Source organism: Parasteatoda tepidariorum, chromosome 12 (genome assembly GCF_982258835.1).
Source record: "Parasteatoda tepidariorum strain Cologne lab strain chromosome 12, Ptep-v5.0, whole genome shotgun sequence".
NCBI classification, from domain to species: Eukaryota; Metazoa; Arthropoda; class Arachnida; order Araneae; family Theridiidae; genus Parasteatoda; species Parasteatoda tepidariorum.
In genome coordinates this window covers 38662586-38690532 of record NC_141766.1, presented here as the reverse complement: position 1 = coordinate 38690532, position 27947 = coordinate 38662586, and the positions used below count along the sequence as shown (strand labels likewise).

The following is a 27947-nucleotide window of genomic DNA, read 5'->3' as shown; positions in this document are numbered from 1 at the left end:
TGCAGTTCTTATCTGCAATCCCTTTGCACCTTAAGGAGACTATTCTCATTGAGGGAATACAAGACTACCGCGAGATGGTCAAAAGGGCCAATCATATTGTGACAATTCAACAATCATTAGCTGGATCGGCTACTCCTTTAGTCGCAGCTCATGCGGTGACTCAGTGTGCTTCTGCTGCACCTGATCAGCTCACCTTAATTTCAAAACAACTCGAAATGTTGACAACAAAAATTGAGACTATGCAGTCTAATTGTAATATATGTTCGAAACCCCACAGCACTAAATTATGTCCCCTTTTACTTCACCCTGTACAGAACCAGGATCGGGTTGGACATGAACAACCTCGACCAACTCCAAACCTTCACTGTGTTTTCTGTAATAGGTCTGGGCATATCATGAGTGTGTGTCGAACGTATCTCAGACATTTAAGACAAAATTCATTCGGGCCATTGGCGATGCATTCTTTTCCGCCACAGTTCCCCATGGTTTCTCCCAGGTTCACTGCACCGCAGTATCCACCACCACAGATTCCTAGTCAAAATGACCAATTTAGACCGAGGGTTAATAATAATACTAATCATAGAGGTAACAATCCTTTAAACTCTCGCAGGAGGCAGTAGGGGATGGCCCTGTCTTCTCATCCACCAAACCATCCAAAATCTTTGATATAAATGAGTTTATGTCAGAATCTATGTATAATTCAAATGTTACTATTAGGGAGTTTTTGACTAACTGTAAATATAAAGAAAATATTGAACACATAAATATTGTTTCACATGAAATTAATCTTCCTACAATTGCTTCTAGCTTTAAAAATGTTAATGTAAATTTTCTACTCGATAGTGGGTCGTCAGTCTCATTATTGACATTAGATACTTTCAATGCAATTAGGGCTCATAATAAAGTAAAATTCTTATCAAGAAAAGTCCAAATAAGAACAGTTAATTCTCAGCTTCAATTTTCGGCGTGTGCGGAAATTTCCTTTAAAATCCATAATAATTTTTTTCGACATCAATTTTTTATTGCAGATATTAAGAGTGATACTTTTCAGGGAATTCTAGGTTTTGATTTTCTAAGAACACATAATGTTCTTATTAAATTCCAAGACGAGTTGGTGCAATTTAGTAATTTTTGTATTCCTTTAAATAATTTTGATAAGTTAGCTTCTAATCATACCAATAATGAACAGATTGATGTAGTTTTAAAAAATAAACTCACAATTGAGCCAGGCGAGACTGCCATTGCCCATTTAAGAATTAATTCTTTTGCTAATCAAACAAATAAAGAAGTGTATTTCACACCTACTTATAATTCAAAAATTAATATTCATCCTTCTATTAATGTTGTTGACAATAATATGTTTAATACAATAATCCAAAATAATTCTGATAACACTGTTCATTTAAATAAAGGCTTGAATATAGGTTATATTATTTGTAATTTTGTTGTCCAAAATAGTAATGATGGTAATAATGTAGATTTAAATGATTGTACTAATCTAGAACAGTGTAATTTAATTACTGCTTCTCAGGATATTTTAAATTTAAGAAAAGATGAACTAAAATCTACTGATTTTGATTTAGCACATTTAGACACTGATCAAAAATTAATTCTTCAAAACATTTTATTGGAAAATTTTGCTGCATTTTCTAAAACCATAAAAACTTTAGGATGTACTGATCGTGTGGTTCCCTCTTTAACATTGAAAAATGACAATGCTATAAAAACCTTACCATTTGAAATTCCATATGCTTTAAGGGATGACATTAAACAAGAATTAGATGAATTAGTGGAAGCCGGGATTATTCATAGGCATGTTAGCCATTGGGCTGCTCCACTAGTCCTTGTCAAAAAGAAAAACTCAGAGAATAGTCAGGGAAAACCTAAGTATCGGTTAGCTTTGGACTTAAGATTACTTAATGCAGTGGTAGAAAGCTCCACTTACCCTTTGCCTAAAATAAGCACGATAATTAATGAAATTTCTTCTTATAAATTTTTCACAAAGTGTGATATTCGAGAAGCCTATAGGCAGGTTATGCTTCCTGAACACCTACAGGACATACTAACTTTCACTACTCCTTTTGGATCCTTCGCTAATAGACGACTCGTTTTTGGCCTCAAAACGGCAGCGAGTACTTTCCAGGCTTTAGTAGACCTAATTATTGAGGAATTAAACACTGAGGGTATTAAAGGTATCCACGCTTATCAAGACGATTTCTTAATCGGAGCAAATTCCTTTGAGGAAATGACTAATAGAATATCAGCGTTACTTAAAATTTTAACTAAATACAACTTAACTTTAGCTCCTAATAAATGTTCTTTCTTTAAAGATTCTGTTGAATATCTTGGTTTTGTAATTTCCCATAAGTGTATAACCCCTACTTCATCCAATATAGCCAAAATTACTTCATTTGCTACCCCTCGTAATGCCAAACAGGTTAAGAAGTTTATAGGTGTGTGTGGCTTTTATCGCCATTTAATTCCAAATTTCGCCCAATTAATTGCTGTCTTGACTAAAGTTGCTACAAAGCAATCTAAATTTAAATGGAGTGACGAACAACAGCGGGCATTTGATGCATTACAGAATGCATTTTTTTCGAAACCTTTTGTTCAATTACCAGATTTCAGTAAACCGTTTTTCCTAAATACTGATGCGAGCAAATTAGGTATTTCAGCAGTTTTGATGCAGGAGCATGAAGGATCTCTTCGCCCTGTCTCTTTTTTAGTAAGGCTCTGTCCAAATCTGAGAAAAACTATCCCGCCATCAAATTGGAGCTTTATGCAATTTTTAAGGGTGTTACAGCATTTAAATCTTACCTCTATAATAGAAATTTTACAATTCTGAGTGATAGTAAACCCCTAAAACATTATCGCAAGGTTACATCACCTGCTGATATTATCACACGTTGGTTGCTTGCTTTGAGTGAATATACCTTTGAGTTTATACATATACCTGGTCATGAGAATGTGTTAGCCGACTGGTTTAGTCGTTCTCCTGATCCAAATTTTTGTCAACCTGCTTTAAATAGTAATGATTCTGAACTAATTTTACCTTTCACTGATATAAATGAAGACCATGTAATTCATGCTTTAACTAATAATGACTCCCCTCTTGAAATTTCTTTAGACACATTTAAATCTGAACAATGTAAAGATCAAAATATTCAGGAAATTATTTCTCTTTTAAACAATCCCACGTTAATTAATCAATCTAAGACTGAACATTTCTTTTTAAATGATGGTATATTAATGTATGCCACTGAGGTTTTTCCTCATAAACACAGAATTGTAGTTCCAAATTCATTAAAATCTAAGGTGTTAAATATTTGTCATGTTTCCCATTCTGGTATTCAAAAGACGTATGAGCTTGTGTCTAAAAGATATTTTTGGAAAAGTTGTTACAGTGATACCTGTAATTATGTTAAGTCTTGTGAATTATGTATTAAACATAAACAGTCTGCGAGCAAGCCTGCTCCTTTAAAATCAATGTGGCTACCTCAGAGGCCTGGACAATTTGTCTCAATGGACATTGTAGGACCCATTAAAAATTGTGGATATATTTTAACTTTCATAGATCATTTCTCTAGACATTTAATTTTAAACCAACTAGTCAATTTAACCACTGAGACTGTTTCTAAACATTTAATGAATTATATTACTCATTATGGTAGAATGCTATACCTATTAACAGATCTAGGCACTCAGTTTAAAGCTGAGGTTTTTGAATTAATCAATAAAAAGTTAGGCATAAAATTAGCCCATAGCAGTGCTGCTCATCCTCAAAGTAATGGAATGAGTGAACGCATTAATCAAGCTATTAAGTCTTCTGTTTTAACCTTACATGAGAAAGGTGTGTCATTTGCAACCAGCTTATTAATTCACCAAAATATATACAATGGTTCAATTCACTCTTCAACTAAATTCACCCCTAACTTACTTCATTTTGGTCGTAATTTGGCCTTAATTTTTGATTGTTTTGAAACTAGTGTTGAACCAATACATTTGGATAAATCTCACTATTTATTGGAGACCTTAAATGAGCTCAATATTGCATATGAAAATGCTTACCATAATTCTGAACGAGCTCAAGTCAAACAAAATTCGAGACAAGGTGCGAAAGCAAAATTAAGATCACTAAATATTGGTGATATTGTCTATTTAAAACATACTAATGTGTTTAAACCTAAATTTGATGGTCCGTTTACTATTTTGTCAAAATTTAATGATGTGGATTATGTAATCCAACTTTTGGACAATACGAAGGCACCTAAATTAACTGTTCATATAGACCGTTTACGTCTATGTCCTCATAGGAGGCAAAATTTGCTTTTTCATCCCTCTTTGGATACCTCCCCTAGTGTAAGTGATAGTGATCTCACTCTCCCTAAGGCTTGTCCTTACAATTTAAGAAGTAAATAAATTTTTTTTCTAATTAAATTGGTTTGAATGTAACATTGTTATGTGTGATGGGTGTTATTTGGGCATCGGTGTATATGATGCTGGCCGTCATATCCGCGGAACATCGGGATCCTGTAGTACTTGTCAGGCAATACCAGTGATTCTTTTGGTTAATTTTTTTGATATACAGTTCTTGTAACTAATTTTGTCAATAGTTCTAACATTTTTTTAATTGAATGAGGTATTCAAATTGTGATATGGTTTGTATGGTGGATGATGAGCAGTGCCCTTCCTTTTTGCGACTCTACACACTTATAAGTATGGGTTCGTGTTTGTGGTTGTTCATGTCTAACTGATTGCAATTTTTTTTAACAAATATTTCATGGTAATATTTGTATTTTTTTAAAATTACTTAAACACATAATTGTAATTAATTAATGATGCTTGATTTCGAATGCCAATTTTTTTCGACCCTGTAGTTCTGTACAGTATTTTTTTTTTCCTTTTCTAGTATGTCATAAGTCACTATTATTACATACAAAATTTTTTGGATTTTTTTGCAGAGTGTGAATTCTCTTTGCATTAGTAATGTATACAAGTACACCTCATTGTACATCTCAAGGTGTCACAACGGTTGTTATGATTTTTTATTGTTTTGTGTTATGTTGTTTTATACAAATTGTTGATGCTGAGTTTGTTATTGTATATTGTTCAGCAATTTTTGTTAGGTAATGCTTTTTGTAAGCAATGTGTCAAGGCCTTGTTTTTTTTGTTTTGTTTTAGCAGTTTTTTTGGTCAAAGTTCTGTGAGTCAATTTGTTGTTTTTTAAGTGTTAAAATTCCTTGCAGTTTTTGTTAAGTTTAATGTTTTGCCTAGGCTTTTCCTGTTACAACTAGTAAGTTTAATTGCAATTTTTTTAAATTTTTTTTCAAGTCTAAAATTAATAAATTTCTATGCACTTATTGCTCTCACTAATGACTTTGATTTGTTTCAGGTATACATTTTGATGTGTACTATTTTTTTTTGTCGTTTTAACTCGGATTACTACTTATCAATCTTGTTTGATTGGTTTCAATTTTTTTTCTCAAAATTCACTTAATGGATTGATGTCCAAAATGTTGTACAAAGTTTTTTTCGTTTAAGCTCGGAGTATTGTCAGTCTACAATGGTAGCCTGATTTTTTTTTCGTTTGTTTGCAATTTTTCAATTTTTTTTCATAAATATTTCCAGCAAACAAATCAATTTTTTTTCAATTCCTTCTTACAAGGAATAATTTGAGTTAATGTCCTTTACCTCAAAAAGTGCTTTTCCACTATTACTAAGTGAGATTTTTTTGAATAATCAACTATCCATTTTACCTCCTTAATGTTATTTTCTTTGGAGAAGATTTTCTCAGTCTACTTCATGTAGCCTGAATTTTTTTATACGGGTGTTATTGCACTTATAGGCATTCACATGCATCAAGGCATATGTTGTTTAAGTTTAATTTATAGTACATGTGTTGACGATTCTGTGTCAAAATGTTTGTTTTCATTTAGCAAACAATTAAGATTGTTTTGTGTTTTTTTTCGTCCATTTATCAAACAATTAACATTGTTTGCCTTTTCACTAATCAAGATGCAGCCATGTAAAGCTGCTTATATGTATGTGTTGTTATGTGTTACTAATTTTTGTATGTCTTATGTTTGAGGCACAGCTTTTCTCATTTCAGACTCTTACTATCAAAAGTTTTGATATAGATTGTTATGTAAACATCTGACTATTTGTAAGTGGAGTAGTGGTGAACTGGAGTTGCAGGCTGTTAGAACTTAATTTCATTTATAAATTCTTTTGGATTAATATTTTTTTAACAAAAAAAAAAAAAAAACAAAAAAAAAAAAAAAAAAAAAATTTTTTTTTCTTCAAAATTTTTTTTCTGCAGTGGGGGGTATAATGTGACATTAGGTCACAGCCTAATTTATAAATATTCTTTTTTTTAATCAATAATACTAATTCTTTTAATTTTGTAATACATTCTTTTTTTTCATCTTTCTTTAGCCCCTTAAGCGGTAGCGCAATTTGGACATTCTCCCCCTAAAATTCCTTACCAGCTCCTTAAAGAGCCCCTTTATTTCGAGAAGTTTCCACCCTTTTTTTCTGAGAATTCGCAGGGGTTGTCGGCTTCTTTCATCTCCGCGTGTATGTTGTGTTTCTCAACCGTAACTTTTAACGCATAATCAATTTTTTCGTCTCAACTCGTGATTTTTAGGTAATTTAACTTTAACTTGCACAACATGCACTACAACTTCAACTTTAAGTTTTTGTATCTTATAAAAGGAGCGCGCGGAAAGATGACGATTGCATTCGAAATTCGAGAGTATCATACTCCACGTCGCGCTGTTGCGTGATTTTACTTTTATCCTGTCCTCGTTAGGAGGTGAGGATGGCGTCTCCTTCGCCATTTTTCTTGTGTAGTTTCTTTTTATGAGATGAACATTTTCTTAGCCATTGAAAAATTCCACTGACTGCCTTTTTTGCTAATATATTGGCCTCAATATGCCTTCAAATCAAAATTTCCGAGTTTTATTGCTGCTAACACCTTGGCTACCGATCATCACTAATTGATTAATGGATAAAATTGATCTCTAAGATGGAGGAGAGTGATCGTCAACATGCAGTTTCCGATTTGATCTCGTCTAAGCCAGTTTCATTCCAAATTCCCATGTTCCTGAAGTTGATCTCGTCTAAGCCAGTTTCATTCCAAATTCCCATGTTCCTGAAGTTGATCTCGTCTAAGCCAGTTATTCATCAAAAATTCCCATGTTCCCGAATTTGATCTAGTCTAAGCCAGTTTCATTCCAAATTCCCATGTTCCTGAAGTTGATCTCGTCTAAGCCAGTTTTCATCCAATGTTCCGTGTTCCTGAATTTACTACTCTTCACCCACTACTCCACCCCACTATTTTCCTGTCTCTCAACATGGATTCATCTAAATAAAAGAACTATTGGTTTTTTTACAAGTGACTATTTTTTGAGTGATTTTATTCCTATAGATTTTCTGGAAGATAACACCAGGTAAATACTTTGTTTGTTTTCCTGTTTTTTTTCCCTTTTTGGGTTATTCGGACACTATGCGTAATTGTATTAATTGTCTTTTTATGTATCGGCCATATTTCTTCTAAATTCAGTTGTTTTTTTATATGCTACTTTTTCATTCTTTCTATACCCAACCTTAACAGGGCAGTATATTTATGCGATAGTTAAAAACAGTAAAATGTTTTTAAAAAATGGGCAATAATCTTGAGAGATTTCGAAACTGCAAAGGTTATTTTTTATTATAAGAAGTATGAGACACATTCATCTTTTTTTCATCCTAATTTGAACTTCGTAGTTTAGTTGTTTTGCGTCTGTGATTGTTTTAATTTGATTTTTATAAGTCATGTTTCTGTACTTGACACTTAATTTAATGTTATACTTTGTTTGTTGTTATTGTTTCTAAGGTGATTTGCCAATACTAGCAAGCCTGCCATAATTTAAGACAGTCGAATTTAAGAATTTTTCGATTTGTTTATTTATGCAAAGAAATATTCTATATTTATTTATTTATTGTCCGAAAATGTTTTTAATGATATTTTTTAGGAAATAAGATATTGTTTTATTATATTTTGAAAAACAGTTCTGTTTTTTTTTTTTTTTTTTTTTTTTTTTTTTTTTTTTAAGTCATGGTTATTTAACGCCGTACGATTTCAGAACGTATTTATGATATCTTTTTTTTTCGTTCCGATATGTAAATTTTGTACAGAAAAATTTTCAAAAAACCTAAAAGACAAGAGCATTGTAAAAAATTTCATGATCAAATAATGGTAAAAAGTACAGGCACTTAAGGTACCGTTACTTTTTACCTTAAAATCCATTTTTTCCGGAACAAAACATGTGATATACCGTAGTTTTTACAGCAACAATTATCGTAAAATCACTGAATTTCTCGAATTAAATAAATATAAAATGCACGGTACAATAATTTACAGTCAAAATCGATTTTACATGTAGTGCTTCCGAATTGCTGGTACTTTATAACGTGATTTAATCAGGAAATATTTACCGCGAGGACAAATGTATGATTACATTCAAATGAAACCAAAAATAATTTAAATAATTTTAATAATTTTCAGACCCATAGCTTGAGTTATACCTGAAATATGACTCATCGCATTCTTTTTAGCTTCATTTAACAAACTGAACTAGGTATTTTATTTTTAAGAACTAATTCTCTCACCAAGGCACAACAGAAGTGAACATCATAAGCATTATCACAAGAGCTATTTGCACACATTCCCTTAACTGTTTAGTCTCATGATTGCAAGGTTGATAATCTTTGGCGGACCAATAATTTGAGTATTACAAGAAATATGAATCATCGCATTAGTTTTAACTTTTAGATTGAATTGGGTATTTTGTTTCAGAGCTAATTGTCTTACCAGGGCACCAGAGAAGAGAACATCACAAGCATTATCACAAAATTTATTTACTCACATTCCTTTTACAGTTTAATCTCATTATTGTAATGTTGATAATACTGGTCAGACCCATTACTTGAGTATTACCAGAAATATGAATAATCGCATTTTTGTAACTTAAATTACGGAACTAGTTATTTTTTATTTTAAAGGATCTAATTGTCTTAATAAAACACCATAGAATAAACATCACAGGCATTACTATTTACACACATTCCCTTTACTGTTTAATCTCTTGATTGCAATGTTGATAATCCTGGGCAGACCCATAACTTGAGTATTACCAAAAATAAGAATCGTCGTATTTTTGTAACTTAAATTACGACACTAGTTATCTATGTAATGTTGATAATCCTGGACAGACCTATAACTTGAGTATTACCAGAAATATGAATTATCGCATTTTTGTAACCTAAATTATGGAACTAGTTATTTTTCATTTTTAACGAACTAACTGTCTTACCAGGGCACCATAGAAATGAACATCACAAGCATTATCACAAGAGCTATTTACAAACATTCCCTTTACTGTTTATTCTCATGATTGTAATGGTGATAATCCTGGGCAGACCCATAACTTGAGTATTACTAAAAATAAGATTCTTCGTATTTTCGTAACTTAAATTATGGAACTAGTTATTTTTTATATATAAAAAACTAATTGACTTACCAGGGCACCATAGAAGTGAACATCACAAGCATTATCACAAGAGCCAATTTACACACATTCCCTTTACAGTTTAATCTCATGATTGCAAGGTAGATGAACCTGGGCAGCATTTTGTGAATTTTGGTGGACTGGTGACTTATTGGCCAAAGATGCAGCATGAGCTCCCTGAAGGTGAATAATCGGCTGCATTTCAGCTAAGCTCTCTCTGTGCAGAAGTTTAGGGGGTGTGGGCACAGCACATGGCTTCAGGGGTGCCTTGTGGGGATGATGGTGATGTGGTGGGGGGTGGAGTGTCAGCTCTTCGGTTTGGCACACTGGAGAAGGAGGAGGAGCTCGTAAAGAAACTGTCTTCACGTGAGCTACTGTGGGAAGATTGGCCTGAGGCTCTTCTAATGACGTTTGCTGTAAAAGATAAAGAAAATTACAAAGATAATCCCTTATATCTTTCTTTATAAATAAACGTACTAGGGAATAGAAAAGAAAAGGGATTTATTATTTTTATTCCTCCAATTAATGAAGACTTTCTTGGACTGTATAAAAACTTAAAATTAGTTAAAAATACTTGATTGTACAAAGAACACATGTTTCCCCCCCAGATATTAAGAAAATGCTTCATTCTCCTATAATATTATTTAGTCCCACATTGCCTAATTAATGAAATTTTTTTTTAACAAATCAAGTAATAAAAAACAGATAAAAAAATAAAATAACCTTACATTTTTCTTCCGTTTACTAATGAAGACTTACTTGGATTTTATATAAAAATTTAAAATTAGTTTAAAATGCGTAATTGTACAAAAAAAGGCAGCTTTTTTCGCTGATATTTAAAAAAAGAATTTGATTGTTCTATTATGTTCCTCAATCCCACTCTGCCTAATTAATAAGTAATAAATTGAATTTAATAAATTGAAACGTGATATTAATTTATAAATTCTATTATATATTTCTAATTCAAAATTTTTAAAAAAATGACTGGCATGTTGAATAACCAGATTTAAAAACATTCACCAACTGCTAAAACATTTATTCATACTCATATTTTTTTAACTTTTATAACTATTTAAGGAGTTTTGCTACTATAAATACGTAATAGATAAGATTAAAAGAATATCAGATTTTCAAACATATTTATTTTCGATTATTGAATATCGATTTTTTTCTTACATTTGTACCTACTTATAATGTTCCTGTTATTGTAAAAAAAAGTTTTTCATACTGAAAATCATTATTCCAATTTGTTTTAACGCATTTACGTTATTAATACAAATTTAGTTTAAAGTCTTTATTTTAAATACATTGAACAAAGTATGAAAGGTAATTATTTTCATTATCTTAAATATTACATTTACTAAATCATTATACATATATCTATTTTCATGATATCGTTAATCATTATATATATTTTTTCCAAATTGGTCACTCTTTTAGGGGCACCATATTAGGTGGGTCAACGTAAAGCTTGTGTGATGCAATGTAAAGGTTTAAAATCTCTATATTTATTGTATCGTTTTTTAACTAAGACAAAATTTAATGTTTTATTGCAGTAAAAGTTATTTTTTAAAGAAATTCCTAATTCTAAAATATATTGCTCCTAATTCTATATGTATATTTTATATTAACCAAAATTGTTATGTGGTAACTTTATTACACAGCAGAGCATGCGTAATGTTGTGCAATAGTTACAAATCTCTTCATTTATATTATTATTTTATGATTATAACAATATTTAATGTTGTATTGCAGTAAAAGTGATTTTATTAAAAAAATTCCTAATTCTTAAAATATTTATCTAAACAAATCTTCTAGATTCTACAAACCTAGATTTTGCTATAGACTAAAAATATTTATACAAATAAATCTTCCAACTTACAGAAGAATTCCTTTTGTTTGAAGCTATTTCAGCTCTACTTTTTCCTCTTTGATAATGAATTCCCACAAAAATAAGTACATTTAGAAGAAAGAGGGAAGCTCCTGAAACAAGGGTCACGCTTAGTGCTGCTGAAAAATTGCTAACAGGCATAACTACTGCTAAAGAGTCTGTCGCATTCACTGTTGTCGTAGGTTGTGTGGAATCCTCAGTAGAGGACTGTAAATTGGAGTTTTCTGATGTTAGAATATCGTCCTTTTTACTTCCATCCTCATTAGAATCCTCAGTAGATGTAAGCGTATTGGAAGGAGTGGCTGCATCGGCAGAAAGCTTAGATAGAGAAGATGGTACTTGACGAACAGGACCTTCATAAGAATTGGGATTATCGTGATCATCCAGTAAATGATGTTCAGGATTTACTTTCACTGAACTGGTTTGGTGGAGCTGAGGAAAAAGGTTTAGCCAAAAAGAAAGACGATGTGCATGGTAATGATCTCTCACTTTCGGTTTTAAACCTAAGAAACAAACAAGAAGGAGATTAAATAAAATAAATAATATGAGCACACGTTGAGAAAAGAGTATGATGTACAGACTATAAACTAACGGAAAAGACTATAAACTAACAGAATATGGTAAACGTTACTGTGTTCCTGGCTCTATGGAAACACCAAAAAGCTCATTATTTTTACCGAAGAGCTTTGGTAAAAATAATTGTGAAATATGGTTTTATAATGAGCAATAATGGTGGTAAAATTTAGCAATTTTATCATGTTATTTCTCACCATGGCGCAAAAACCCTGTATGCCGATAAATTAACATTTCAGTTTTGTATTTTTTGCTAAATATGTGGTAATGAAAACTTTAATGTTGAAAAACAAAATTTAGGGTAAATCATTATCGTATGAATTGTAAAATTACCAAAGGAATGGTTTAAAAACCGTAAATTAACGTTTTTATTATCGAAATTATGTTTTTTTCATTAAAAAAATAGAAATGTCGTTACCATATGGTACGGTAATTTAACAGAGTTTTTTGCTGTGCTATAATGCAGTCTTTGTCAAAGTATAAACAAAGTTAGTTATGTCAAAGTAGTTGCATTAAAGCAATTTAAATTATCGCTGATACTTCTTCTCATACAGATCTTTTAGAACTTATTAAATTTTTAAGATAATTATAGAATTAAGAAGTCTATTTGAGTTGAAAATATAATCCTAGACAATGTTTAAACTATCTAAGAATTCCCTATATCGCATAAAATACAAAACTACTAAGTATAAATTACTCAAAAAAAGTCTTTTTTATAGGCAAACATTCGGCAGAATGGTACAGTGATAATCTGTATAGTATATGTCACCAACAAAGTATGAAATGTAGGCATTATATAAAATACCTAGAGAAGTTTGAAAATGCCTGCCGTTTTCCGCTTTAAATTTATTATCTAATTCTTTGCAGCATGCCTTTTAATATAATTATAGAATGTCTACATAAAATGTAACATATAAATTCTAGCATTCATTTCCGTTAATTTCTAAACATTATATTCATTGCCCAAGCATTCCGCAGAATGTTTGAATTTTATACTCATCATGTATTATAAATGAAATATTAACGATAAAAAGTATGTTAAATATAATGATTTAGAAAAACTCTTGAATTGCACACGGAGAAAAAAATTCTATCAAAATTACCGTTTTGCATGTTAATGACATTTCTTTAAAAAAAAAGTCTGTTTTAATTTTCATTGTAAAATTACTATGTAACGGAAATTATTATGTATTGCGGAAAAATAACCAGCAGCAGTCTGCCTATCGCTAACCAACATAATCTTGACCTATTAACTATAAAGTTTACATGACCTATTAACTACAAAGTTTGCAGTAATGAACATTTTTCACCTTTACGATTTTGAAACCATTTACAGCTAGAATGATTGAAAATACATAAATACAAAACTGTACGGTGTTGAAACCATTTTCAAATAATAGGGTTAACAAACCATGAATACAAAACTGTAAAGTTTCTTAACCATGCACAACTAGCATGGTTTTAAAACCGTGATAAAGAAAAATAACTGGACATTGGAGCTAGGCTTTTCGTTAGGTAATGGGCATTGGAGATAGGTTGTTGTTTAGTTGTGTATTATCATATGAACTGTGGATGGTTTAATTAATTTCTATGGCTGTTTCACCGATCACATGAGATGGGAAATATCAGACTTTTCTGTGTTAAGCAGCATTACGGTATATGCATGAATGAGAGTAACGGATCGTAGTAGTTCATGGTCACAAATTGAGGTGTGCAGGACACTGAAAACTCTCCATGCGCTAAAGAAATGGAGGAAATATTATTGTGTTGACGCTGGTACACGAACAGCTGTACTGTCGGTCATGGGATTGACAGAATAGTTCTCTTTGCTTTAATATGTACCTAGCAGCAAGGAACTAAATGACTTCATTAGGGGAGCCTCGTTGGTGCGATAAAATTCTGGTCGTTTAACCGTAATAAGTGAAATCAGTTAGTCAACAGTTTTTATCACGTTTAAAAGTTTGAATACCATCTTATTTATGGTTATCCTACTGTTTTATTTGAATATGGTAAAATGAAAATGAATTTTTTTTTTATTTAAGCATTTTTCCAAGCTATTTCTAACAGTATGGTAAATAAAACCAAAATGTACTGTATTTAGACCATTAATTTTTAATTTTTCTGCTCACATGGTAACGCTGTTATCGAAACTCAGATTTTCAAAAATACAGTATTATTACCGAAATATTTTGCTTGCTTCTAATTTCATTTTTCTATAAGTATTTTATAGCATGAAAATTCATTTTTTATCCTGAAAATGAATGGATTTTTTGTTGACATAATTTTAGCAGAATTTTCGAGATTACTTACCGAGCATCATATATCTTTGGTGCACTTTGTCATAGGGTTGCCAAGTCATTCTATCATACCTGCTTTTGGATTTATCGCCAGGTTTGTCAGGTTGAACAGTATTTGGATCTCTATAAAAATAAATTAGTTTATTTTAAATATAATTATTTTAGCTAAATAAAAATAATTATATGGATATTATTTTGTAAAACAAAATTTTCTTTTTAAGACTCCATTTAACAGAATCATTCCCCATTTGTTTAGTATTATTAGAATAACATTATAATTGTCTTATTGAGTTATTATTGACGAACTGGGATTCATCATCAATGACGAAAACAATGCTGGTGTATACGCCCCACTACTCATGATATAGAGTACTCGCCTCCCAATGAGGTGACCCAGGTTCGATTCCTTGCACTGGCTGGTCGAAACGAATTCTAATCCCGGATCGCATCGTCCACAGTGCTGACATAAAATTATTGTTAGTAGTAGACGGATCATGGATTAGAATCTTCTTGCTATTGGACTGACCGTGGGAAGTTTTAGTTCTTTTCCTATCCATGTAACTCAATTACAGTTTTATTTCTCCAAAAGTCTAATTTGCCTCAAATGCTTGATGGAGGAGCATCTTCTTGCTATTGGACTAACCGTGGGAAGTTTTAGTGCGTTTCCGATCCATGTAACTCAATTACAGTTTTATTTCTCCAAAAGTCTAATTTGCCTCAAATGCTTGATGGAGCAGTATCCTTGTCTTCGGGATTGACTTTAAGGCAACGGAATTGAACATTGATAGCTGCAAACTCAGAATTGGGCTGAACGTTCAACACCGGGTATAAAATTAAGTAAAATTCAGATTGAAGAATAAATTATGGTAATAATCACCAAGCCTCCTCACCTTACTAACCAGCCACCCAAGCACTCACAATATCAATAAGACATGAAATTGTATTGTGATTTTAGTCAAGCTGAACCATAATACCGTGAAACAAGTTATAATGATACATTTAACACAATATAGTTCAAATTTGTACAATAATATGCCAATTTAAGCAAAGTTATTGTTTAAGACGCTATAAAAGATTTAAAAAAATAAATATTGTCTGCTTTGCAATCTTTAGTTTATATTTTTGGCCAATATGTGAAAAATAAGAATGTGGTTTATTTTATAACATGTTGATGAAAAAAATGCTTACATATCAACGTACGAAAAGAATTTATTAAATCTTTTAGAATTTAAACAATGTCATAATTTTATGCTTTGAAACTGTAAGATAATGAAACGGTTCCCAACGGTAAAATAACGAATTCACTACTCATTATTCGTTAATAATTGGAATTAGTTCCTGACTTTTACATAATTTTTTAAAATTTCAGACATTTTTTTGTCGCAGAAAGAGTACAATATGTTGAAAAGAAAATATTTATAAAGAAATGCATCTAATTAACTAAGTCATGATAACTGATATGTTTCGTTGTATCTATTATCATTTTAAATAAATAAAAAAATACAGTTTTGAAGAGACACTCTAACATTTCAAGATAAATTGAGTTATTATACCAACGAATAAATAACTATATATTCTATTGCAAAAATTTCATTCTTCTCGAAGTGATTTTGAGAAAATAAATTAAAATATTTAAAAATATTTACATAAGTGTATGAATATATTCCTTTTACGAAATAAATATAGAAATGAAAGTTGAAGAAAAATTTTCTCTCTTTAAAATGTACACAAAATTAAAAGAAAATAATTCCATGTATTGATCTAATTTTAAAATTTAAAGGATTTTTCAGAACTAACTTTAATTAATGCAATAATATGTACTTCAGCGTAATTTAAAGTTTGAAACAAATTATGCATTTTCAAGAGATTTCAAAAGTAAAAAATCAGATTATATACCGAATTTACTAAAATTAGTTTCTAACATTTTGTCTTACTCATACTAATAACTCTTACTAATTTGTAATAAAAAATTCTTGAGATTTCCATTTTATTCTGAAACAAGAAGTGAGAAATGAACTGATTATTTTGAGTGTTTAAATTGCAAATTTCAGAGCCATTTTCTAATTTTAATCTTAACCCTTTGACGCAGATTATTAAATATATTTTTTTCATTAATTTATATTAATTCTGGTCAAAATAAGTGAAAAATATAATATTTAGCATTTTAATAATTTATGAAAAAAGCATGAGACACCAGTGTCTTTTTCTGTTTTAAAGGTAAAATCTTCGTAACACGGCTCACTTCTAAACTATATTTTTTCGCATTTGCGCTTATTTGAAGTTGTTTAAATCTATGAGACAGTTGTTCAGTTGAAGTTGTTTAAATCTAACAGTTAATCAATAATCTTTAACATTTCTTTAATTTACGAAATAAATTTTCGATAAATTTTTGAATATAAATGAAAAAAAAAATCCATTTGTTTAGATTATAAATTTTAGTACAGATATAATTCTTATAATCTAACAGATTATTTTTAGTATGTGCTCGACTGTTTTTTGTAGTTAGTGGGTCATAAAAATCATATTTAACAGAGTCACTGGTGCCTCATCTGCGTCAAACAGTGAACAATTTTTAATTATAAAATTAACTTATATATAAGTAAAAATTAAAACTTTAATCTTTATTTAATTTGCAGAATTGCACAATTGTTTACTACGTTACATTATTCGTATTTGTATAAGTTTTATAAAATTTTGATATTATCCAGGGAAAAAAATGAAAAATTAAAATTTGTTCTTTTCAATTTTCAAATGTTTGACATGTGGCTTTTTTTAAAAAAGATGATAAACATTTCATCTGTAAAAGTGTTTTTCACACATTTTAATTTTGCACTTTCAATGGTTCCAAATGCGATCTTTAAGTTCCAGCTGCATTTTCGGCTTCGTTATAAGTATTGTCCTAGGCGTGCAGGTCACGAATGATTTAGCCTTTGACATGTTCGTCAATATGCTTGGTCAACCTTACATTACGTGATTTTTTTCAAATCTTTAATAATTTAGAAAAAAAATACTAAACAAAAGGTTGGAAAACAGAATACGGAAAAGATATAATCGCGTCGCAAGCTCACACTATTATATCCAAAAAAGGGGTTTCACATCTTGTATTAGTATAGCCAAGCCAAAGCAAAATATATTTTCCTTATATTGTTTTCCGGCTTTTTAGTTCTTTTTAAGGACTTAATTAGGGACTGAGATTTATTATTTTAAGGACGTAAATTTTTTTTAACTCAATTTATTTAGTAGTAATTTTTTTTTCTTCTTGTTTCTCTGTATTCCTAACTTACTATGCGCAGTAAATAAGACTTAATTTTTCCTTTCTCCATCTTCTTTTAGTCTATTTTTTATATATATATATATATATATATATATATATATATATATATATATATATATATATATATATATATCAGGTATTTAATATTCTGTCCCTCATTAGTCACACAGTATATGCTATCCTACGTACCTTATGCCTTAAGCCATTCAATTATAAATGTACAAAGGAACATTAGTCAACGCATTCGAAAGTAAGTTTCAGAAAGAAATCAGTTAAGCATTTAAAATTTAAGACATAATACTTTAAGACTTCATTTAATTGATTTAACAAACTTAGTGATTGTTAAAGATTCAAAAGAAGCAAATTAAGTTTAGAATTCAACTGAAAACATTCTCTACTTTAAAAAAGATAATTTTACCAAATTCAAACTCAAATTCAATTATTTATCATTAGTAAATTGCGTAATTAATTGATTCCAAAGTAAATCTGGAGTTTCATTAGCATACAGCTAATAAAATCGAATGTGACATTTTTTTTATACGAATTATAGTTTTTAACCGAAAAAGTAAGTAGCAATTAATTATTTTCTGTTCTCTTCTGAATTTTATTTGATTCCTTTATTTTTCACGTTCTTGAAGTAAGAGCATCGTTTAATTAATTAAATAATGCAATTTATTAAATTCTCTGTTTAATGTCAAGTTTGAAACCAGACAAGGAAGTATTGAGAATGACAAGAGAAAAGAGAAAAAAAAGAGAATTTATTTTCTCATTCATTAATTTATTACAATCATTTTGTATCAATTTTATCTCCATGTTATCTCATTTCATCAAAGTTGACATTTTTTTTCTTTTAATATTTTATTTGAGATAAAAAATAATTAGAATTATTTGAGTGGTATTTGTCAGTTTCCATTTCAATAAATGACAAACTACACTTAAATTTAAATCAGTGTAAATATTTATCCAGCTATTTGACTAAGGATATTTCAAGCTATTTTTTTTTCTTCAGACATCAGTTTTGTTTTTATTTGAATCATTATGTATTAATGCAAGCTCGATTTACTTTCAGAAATTAATTATTTTCAAAACTGTAAAAAATAACTGTAAATGCTAAGGAAAAAAATATTTTCACAGATAAAAACTGTTTAAGATAAATACAGATTTTTTTTCGGTTTTCAATCATTACTCGCGCATGCAACAAATCCTGTTTTTTTGTAGACCTTTTCTGTAAATTCGACGATTTAAAGCCGCTTTTCACAGAAACAGTTTTTCTCTGTTACTTACCCTAATCATGTACGCAACAAAATCGTCAATTCAAATTCTAGTTTTTGCCAGTCAGTTTTTTTTTTACCTTAAAATAACTTTTTTCAAATCATTTCATGATTATTTTCTATACTTGAGTTCACTTTTAAAAACTTATTTTATGATTTTAAGCATCGTATAAATTAAATTGCAATTCAACTTCATTGTCTAATTAATACTTCACTTGATTATTTTCTTTCTTTAGATATAAGTTTTCGTAAAGTTAAATTGCCAGACATTCCTATAAGTTTTAAATATAGTTATATAAAGCCAATATAGTTTTAAATGATTTTGCACTTAAATATGATTTCAATAATTAAGACGTTTAAGATAAAGACAATCTGCTCTGAGGATAGAGCACTCACCTCCCAGTGAGGAGACCCGGGTCTGAATCCTGGCTTGTCATGTGAACTCTTCTCCCGTCTCGCACCCACCACAATGCTGACGCAGTTATTTTATAGAGATTTTTTTTTTGTTAAAATAACGGAATTTGTTAAAGTAACAATACTTATAAGCTTATAAAACAGGTGTCTGTTTCTAAATGACAGTATTTTTTTGGGCAATCGAAATTTTTATTCAGGTATACCAGCTGATATTTTGTTTCTGTAATTTTTATACGCATTTTTTACCTCTTAAAATTAACGCCCGGTGGCTGAGTTTTAGCGCTTTGCGCTCCCGTGCCACAGATCCTGGGTTCGATCCTCGGACTGGGCAAGATTGACTCAGCCGTTCATCCCTTCAGTGGGTCGATAAATGAGTACCAAGAATGCTTGGGAACTAAACACTGGGGGTTCCGCGTTCGGCTGACCACCGAACCGGAACATCTGCTCCTGCACCCCAGGTCAAGATCCAGAGCCCAAGGTCAAGAAAACTGAGATGGGCACAGTAAGCCTTGGCGCTCTGTAGGCTGCCACGCCACTTAGTTCAGTTTAGAATTAGAGATAAATCGGAAATGCTATGCGAAAGCATGCCAGGGGTCGTGGTAGAAACGCCACAGCTCAAGAGGATCGATATGCAGTGGTCAAAAGGAACAGCAATGTCACCTCTAGTAAGATAGCTACAGACCTTGCAACCACTACCGGTGTTCTGGTTTCTGCAAGAACCAATTCACGGTGATTGAATAAAGTTGATTTGTATGCACGGAAGCCTGTTCAATGCATGTCGCTTCAACTGCGCTATAGTCGAGAAATATTACTCTGGTGTATGAAGCGTATTGGTTGTGTCACCAACATAATTCTAGAGTGAATTTCTACAACGAATCCTGTTTAACTGTTACAAGTTATTCTGGCCACCAGTTAGTGTGAAGAGAAAAGAAACACGTTATGCACAATATTATGTTCATGAACTTGATCGGTGTAGCTCAGGTGAAGTGGCGTGGTCAGGCATGATACATAATGACAGAGCACTGTTTCATATCCTTGGGTGAGGTAACGCTAGATCCTAGTGGTTATGCAGAGAGATTAGTCGGAAATATGTTCGTCTTCTTAGGTGAGTGGTTTTAATCAAGCATTTCTATGCCAGGAATTCTAAACATATAAATGTCGTTTGGCTGAGTCGCGATGGCTCAGGGAATAAGGAACTCGCTTACCAATAAGGTGATTCAGGTTCGAACATCAGCGATGCGATAGTTGGTTGATTTAAAAACTGTTTTCGATATAGCTGTAAATCAGTTATGAATTATTTGTTGACGCCGGTTTCAGAATTAAATAATAAATAATTGAAATTCTAAATGAGCTGATTATTTAGAATAATTATATTTTAACTTGCATAGCATTTATACGAACACAAATGAAAATTTTAGTTCTTAGATCTATAAGTAAGCGTAACAAATTCAGTTTTATTAAGAAAAACTACATGCTTATATAATAAACAGAAATAAACGAGAGAGTTAGTATTAAAATAGAATTTAAATATATGTTTCGTTTCATAGAATAATATTATTTTCCCTGAGAACAACTAAAAGAAACCAGCTTTAATTTCTAGCTTTAAAAATAGTTTATGCTCATTTTTACTTTAATTTTATTGTAAAATATTCCAAAGTTATAAAAAAGGAAGTCATCTTAAGTTAGCATTTCTCAATATGCATATATTATTTATTGTACAATAAAATCTCAGTGGGGTCTCATGGGGGATTTATAGCGAAAAGCATTCAAAGTTTATTGAATTCCCAATGATAAACAAATACACAAGAATAAATATTATAGTTCTAAATAAACAAAAAATTGTTATGAATTATAATTCGAATTAAACATTTTTCTATGTCGTTAACTTCAAATATGAATTGTAAACTAGCTGAACTTCGAATAGGTAGACTATTTAATTAAAAAAATATGTTTTTGGAAAATTAAATTCATTATATGTATTTATACATGTTTTTTTTATTTGCCCATAAATAATCTAAATGCATTTATAGAAAATACTTATTAATTAAATTTAATTATTTAAATAATTTTTTTATAATTGCTTAAACTTAATTCACTAATTCAAGCAAATTATTGAGCAATGAATGCAAAAATAAATTTTTAGTTGTTTATCGGAACTAGGCACAAGAATAGTTATGCCGTTTTACCACATTCCTATGGGAACAGCATATCTCAACATTGCAGTTTTTGCAATTTTAATGAGAAGTTTTGCGTTTTACTGAGGAGTTTTGTAAATCCCGTACTATACAGTGCTTAAGCATGATTTTCGCAGGTTTAATTCAAGATATAAAACTAAAATCTCAGTACTCTCTTTCTTTTCCTTTATCTATTTTATTATTCATAATTATTTTTTTTTTGGAGAAACATTTCTGAAAATATATTTCTTATTGATGTAAATGACTTAATTATATTTTTCCTATTAAAACAAGAAAGTGTGTAACCCATCGAAACAAATAAGAAATGTTTGTTTATTTTCCTCTATTGATGACAATAAAAAATGGAGAAAAAATAATTAAAATAATAACTCCGAAACTGGGCCGTAATGTAGTAAGATTAGAAAATTCTTCTCCATCTAAATGTTTGATTATGGCTTTTGAATTAGAAATCTTGACAAAAGAAATGCAAAGGTCTATAGCACTAGCTAATTTCAATAGGATTATAAATATCAATGGTGAATATTAATTATCAATGTTTCTTAAGAGTCGATATAGCACGACAGTAGTAAGTAGTACCAGTAACAGTAGATATAATTGATATTGCAAATTTGAAGCGAAGTTAGGACGCATCATAGGAAGTGAGAAGTGAATAGCAACTCATGTACGGAAAAGTCATGATACGCTAATAGGGGCATCTTTCATTTATCAGCTGTCTGTTCGTGCACATTTCAAACGGTACATTTATTTATCTAAAGTTTATTAATAATGTTTTAATTTTAAATTTTCGGGAAATTCATTATTGTCAAGAATCACAATCAAATAGAGCCCAGAAACAGCATGTTTTTTTACTACTTTTTTTATTGCAATTTAGTGACTTGGCGACTATCTGGTGAACCTAACAAGTTAGTCGCCAAATGGCTGAATGGAAATAAAGAAGCAATTTCAGAGCCTATTTCAATTCAGATTCAGACAATAGTCATTAAAAAATAGTGAGCAAAAGTTGTTAGATAATTTGCACAAATAATGAATCATTTCAAACACGTATGAGCAGCCAGTTCATAACTTGAAGCCAGCTCCGATGAAATTACCTCACATTATTTGTTATGCTCTTCTTAATTCAAATGATGCACCCTACTTCGCCTTTAAACCTAGAATCGTTGTATGGAAGCACCATGTATATTATGCAATCATTAGAAAAGTATTTTTCTCCTTCGAAAACCACATTATTGAAAAAGTTCTGAGAGCAAATTTTTCGTTCCCTTTCTTACCGCTAACTAGAACATCTTCCTAAAACTGCAGAAGTGAGATTTCTGACAATATCACTTAAGGGGAAAGGTAAACCTTTAAAATATTAATAATTAATTACTTCTAATCAATAGTTTTATTATACTACAAATAAAATGAATTTTTTAAATTAATAAATGAAACAAAAGAAACGTTAGAATATTCGCGAGATATTAAATAAAGTAAATAATTATCTTTATACAATTAAAAACTTTCTTTCGCAACAGTTTTTATAAAAGAATTCTTTTTAACGTTTTTGGTGACACTTACTTAAAAACGATTTAGATCAAGAGTTAATTTCACATGAAATGATTCAAACTTTTTTAATGTAAAATGCTAATTTTTAAAATTAAAAATTTTGTTTTAATAATAATCTAAGAAAATTCAAATTTATTTTGTCTTTGTAGACAAATATTTTTGAAATCAGATTACTTAATAATTTATCTAATTTATTAAATTATTTTGAAATCAGATTATTTAACAATTTATCTATTTATAACCTTATTTTAAAAATTCATTTAAAAAATTTTTTTTGCGAGAAAGGTTTTTTAATGAAAATAATTTTTTCATATTTTGATATTTTTCTTATATTCGGAACATTTGTTGTCTTGTACAACCCTAGTAGACACCCCCCCCCAAAAAACAAATAGGCTTCTGGCATACAAAATAGTAAAAAATTAATGATTTTGAAACGTTCACTATCCCTTAATCATGTCAATATACATGTTTAACTTAAAAAATATTGAATGTATTGAACATTTCTATAACATTCTTATAAGAAACTTTTTAAACATAAATATAACATACCCATTTCTAGCAAAATTCACCCAATAAGTCATTACAGCCTCAGATAGCACAGTTTCAGGTTCACTATAATTTTTAGAGAAATGTCCTAAATTCTTAACAAGAGGTGCACCAAATACATATTGAAGATCTTCACCTGGAAGACATCCTTGTCTTTGAGGATACTTACTATCCTCTGTTTGATAGTTAAACACATAGAAATATGCTTTTCTTTCACCGGATGAAGGATGGTAATTAGCAGATTTAATGATTGGAGCTACTACTAAGGCATCACCAAGCGCGTCTAAGGTACCATCTAATATATTTAAATCATGCTGTGAGTTCTTAGACCAATCGGTATATTCATTTACTATAGTAAGAAATATCTCCTGCAGGTGATAATTGAAGATATTTCTAACTAGAGTTCTCAAAAGTTTGTCTCTACGTTCAATTCCTAAGCCATCCCTTTCTTCTTGCTGAGACACTTGGAAGTAGGATGCTACTTTTGTTACACCGAACATTAGATCGAATAATCCATATGGATGCTCTGAAGCCAATTCTTCCATCATAACAGAAGGCTCATTCTGGATTACAATACCATCAATAGTAGGTCCGAAACCAGTTAGAAACATCGGAACTGTGATTTGGACTCTTAAAATATCCGAAACAGAACGTTGTCTTAAGCATTCCAAAAGATTGGCTGGATGATTAGTTGGACATCCTAGAGTCCTGGCTATCTGTTGAGCATAAAAATTGGCGTCTCGTGCAATTGCCCAAGGACTCAAGGCAGAGCCACTCATCATGATGGCCCTATGGAACAGGCCAGCAGGAAAAAGTGATGAACCTATAAGAAGCATCAACATATTGTTAGGTTGAAACAAAATTTCTTTTTAATTGGAAGCGTGCTGTAAGAAAGGCACAAGCATTTGCAAGAGTTAAATGTGTTAAATTGAAAACCAATTGGAGAGATTTCTATAAAAGAGATTCCTTTATGAATAGATATATATATTTTTAACGTATTGCATTTCAATGTTAACCAATTGATACACGAAAGGAAACAAGTGCAGGACGGTTACATCTGCAAAAAAACAATAAAGTTGTATAGTATCACCTAATAATTAAGGTTTTGCATAGAATCTTAAAGTGCGTCTAATAATTTGGTAAGGGACTGTATATATACATATATGGGTCATTCTCACGAAAACTGCCTTTTTTCAGTTCATAAAATCCCAAAAAATAAAGTGAATAAAAAGCTCTGAAACTTTTTATATTAATAGAAATATGTAATGACATTATAAAGAAAGTATATATCCTATAAATTATACTTAATATTTAAATTAATTAATTTTTTAAATAATTAATTTATAATTAATTAATTTATAATAATTAATAATTAATTAATTAATTTAATAAATAAATAAATTAATTTAATAAATTAATTTATTAATTTTTTAATTTATTTTTCAAATTAATTAATAAGTAAATTAATTATTTTCACTATTTAAAAAGTGAGGGAATGACACTAATAGTGAGGGAATGATATTTTATTTTAATACATGTTTTTATTTAAGTTACATCTACCTAAAGTTTGAAAATTATAACATACTAAGTATATCTAATATTTATTATAATTTAGTCTTATATATTTAATAGTTTTTACAGGTCGGGAAATAAAATTGGCAGGCATGATTGAACAAAAAAAAAAATTAATAATATACTCATCTTGAATCATTCCCTCACTTCAGCGTCATTCCCTCACTTTATACACAAGTGAGGGAATGACGAATTCAATAAAATTTAACAGTAACAGTTAGGCCTAATTAATTTCTGAAGTCAATCACATACAATTATATTCATATAAGAAAGTAACATATAATTATCCACTTTCTCGATGAAGTTGTATTTTATTTTACTCTAAAAAATGACATGAGGGAATGACAAATGTAAAAAATTTTACCTGGTTTGATTCATTCAAATTTATTCCACAGCAAAGCTTCTTTAAGTTGAAGATGGAAACATACTGCAATTTTGTTCTATGATGCCAGTTGTTAACTTCTGAAGTTTTTATTAAAATATTTTTATTCTAAGAAGATTGCAGGTGATAAGAACATTGTTGTGAGGGAATGACGCGAAACACTGGGGACAAAGTTTAAAATAGTGCTGTGTTAATATTTTTATCAGAAATTAAATTTAAAATTGATTTTCTGAATTCTATATTTCAGTATTCTGAAATAAAAAACACGAATTTGTAAAAAAAAAAAATTTATTTCAGAAACAATTTTTTTTCCTTTTTTAAATCAGCAGTGGGGACAAGTGAGGGAATGACATATTGGTATATTTTAATTACCTAAAATAAATAAAAAATAAAAATTGATAATTTTATTTTTATTCTTTTGTTAGCTTGCATTCTGAAGGACACTTTCCCTGAATTTTTTTTCTTCGTAAGCTGTAAAACAAACATAAAATATACTGGGGACATGAAAATGACTGTTTTTGTGAGAATGACCCATATAAAAGAGATTTCTTTTTTGTCTTTAGATTTTTATGAAAAGCATTATTTTTCAAGCATTAATACGATAATAACAATTTAATAATTTTGAAACTTAGAAGCACAAATCAAGCAAAAAACGAAAATTTACTGAAGATATGTATTTCAGCAAAATATCATTTCATCAGGGTACACACTGTCTGCCGACACACAGGAGCCTTTCTGTCGTCAGTAGTACAGAATTACCACCGACAGTAGCCTTTCTGTCGTCAGTGGTACAGTATTACCACTGACGACAGAAAGACTCCTGTTTGTTGGCAGACAGTGTGTCCCTGATGAAGTGCTGTTTTGCTAACATACATATCGTTAGTGATTCTTGATTTTTTGCTTGATTTGTGTTTCGAACTTCCTAAATTATTAAATAACTTGGTTTTAGCTGCTTTTAGTGATTTTCCATTTTGACTTATTATTTTAAATGTTATTTTCTAATTTTGTCTTTTTCTGAATTTGTGTAAACAGTTTCATTCTCCGATTAGATATAATTGCAGCATTTTTACCCTTTCCATAGTAAAAAGGCAAAACATGTCGAAAATGTTACTTTTAATTTTCTATATTTGAAAAGGCAGCAGCCAAAAATGAATGCGTAGAATCAGTCTTTTTCACAAATAGGCCTTACTATATCAGACAAAAGCAAATAATAACGTGAAGGTAGTCTACATAGCGCAAATTATACTTTACCCTTTAGTGCAAATTCTGCTGTAAACGGGTCCTTTTTGGTCTGCATAGCACAAAGTATACCTCTCCTATATCTGCTTTCGAAATTTATAATGATTATAAGACTTAAGTGGGAAATTTGGCTTCAAAAAAATACAATTAAATCCTGTGAAGAGAAAAAAAAACGAAATTACTTTTCAAACAACCCGGAATATAATTATTATTTTTCCAAACTATTTTCCCAGAGACGCGATGGCTTCTGGGATAGCGTGTTCTCCTTCCAATGAGGTGAACCGGGTTCGACCCCCATCGATGGCTGGTTGATACGAAATCCGCATCCAGCTTGCACTAACTACAGTGTTGACGTGAAATATCCTCAATGGTAGACGGAACATCGGTTAGAGTCCCTTTGCCTTCAGGTTAACCGTGGGAGGTACTCGTGGTCTTCCTCTCCATGTAACACAGATGCGGGTTAATTGCATCAAAAAATATTCCACGAAGGCAAAATTTTCCCAATACTTGATCCAGGAGTCCCCTTGTCTTCTGGATTGGGTTCAAAATTACAAGGCTACGGAGTTGATCATTAGTTGTCGTAAACCCAAAAAATTAGGTCAGCTGTTCAACGACGGTTACAAAATAAAGTAAAAACTTATAAAGATAAAAAATGTTTTTTGACGCAAACTTCAGGGTTAATTGGAAAATATACTGCATCCAGTTATTTTACCGTAATTTTAGAGTGAAATTTCTAACAGTGTTTAATAACTTTTCTTTTTATTCTAATATTATTTCGTCACCCTACGCGACTTTCACAGCGTACAGATCATGTGGTCGAAAAGTTGTAAAACTAAAAAACCTTGAGCCTTTTATAAGTTAGTCTAAGTCTATATTATGACTACAAGTCAGTTATGTCTATAAGTTGTAATTTTCTTTTTTTTTTTTTTTTTTTTACCTTTATATTGCTTTGCAGCTCCGCAATTCACGTTTTCCCCTATTTTGAACTGTTTTTAAAATGGAAACCCTAGTCTTCTGGATTGGGCTTAAAATTACAAGGCTACGTAGCTGAACATTTGCAGTTGTAAACCCAAAAATTGTTTCGGCTGTTCAACGACGATTAAAAATTATAAAAAATAAAAACTATTTTTCCAGTTTTAATTTAATTTAAAACTAATTAAAACTAATTGAAATAGCTACGTAGTTGAACATTTGCAGTTG

At 30.3% G+C, this 27947-nt stretch overlaps 1 protein-coding gene and 1 long non-coding RNA gene across 2 annotated transcripts in view; one reads left to right on the top strand and one right to left on the bottom strand.

Annotated features, from left to right (window-relative positions):
• The window catches only part of LOC107448874 (neuroligin-4, X-linked), a 345395-nt gene that overhangs the window by 18300 nt on the left and 299148 nt on the right, over nt 1–27947 (bottom strand). Inside the window, exons 4-7 of the mRNA XM_071188081.2 lie at nt 23558–24377; nt 14326–14435; nt 11434–11945; nt 9564–9965 (exon numbers count right to left, since the gene is read on the bottom strand). Of these exons, the coding sequence (XP_071044182.2) occupies nt 9627–9965; nt 11434–11945; nt 14326–14435; nt 23558–24377 (1781 nt within the window). The 3' untranslated portion in view covers nt 9564–9626. The remainder of the gene's footprint in view (nt 1–9563; nt 9966–11433; nt 11946–14325; nt 14436–23557; nt 24378–27947) is intronic.
• LOC139427195 (uncharacterized) overlaps nt 1–27947 on the top strand; it is a 112722-nt gene that overhangs the window by 5924 nt on the left and 78851 nt on the right. The gene's annotated exons all lie outside the window — the stretch shown is intronic.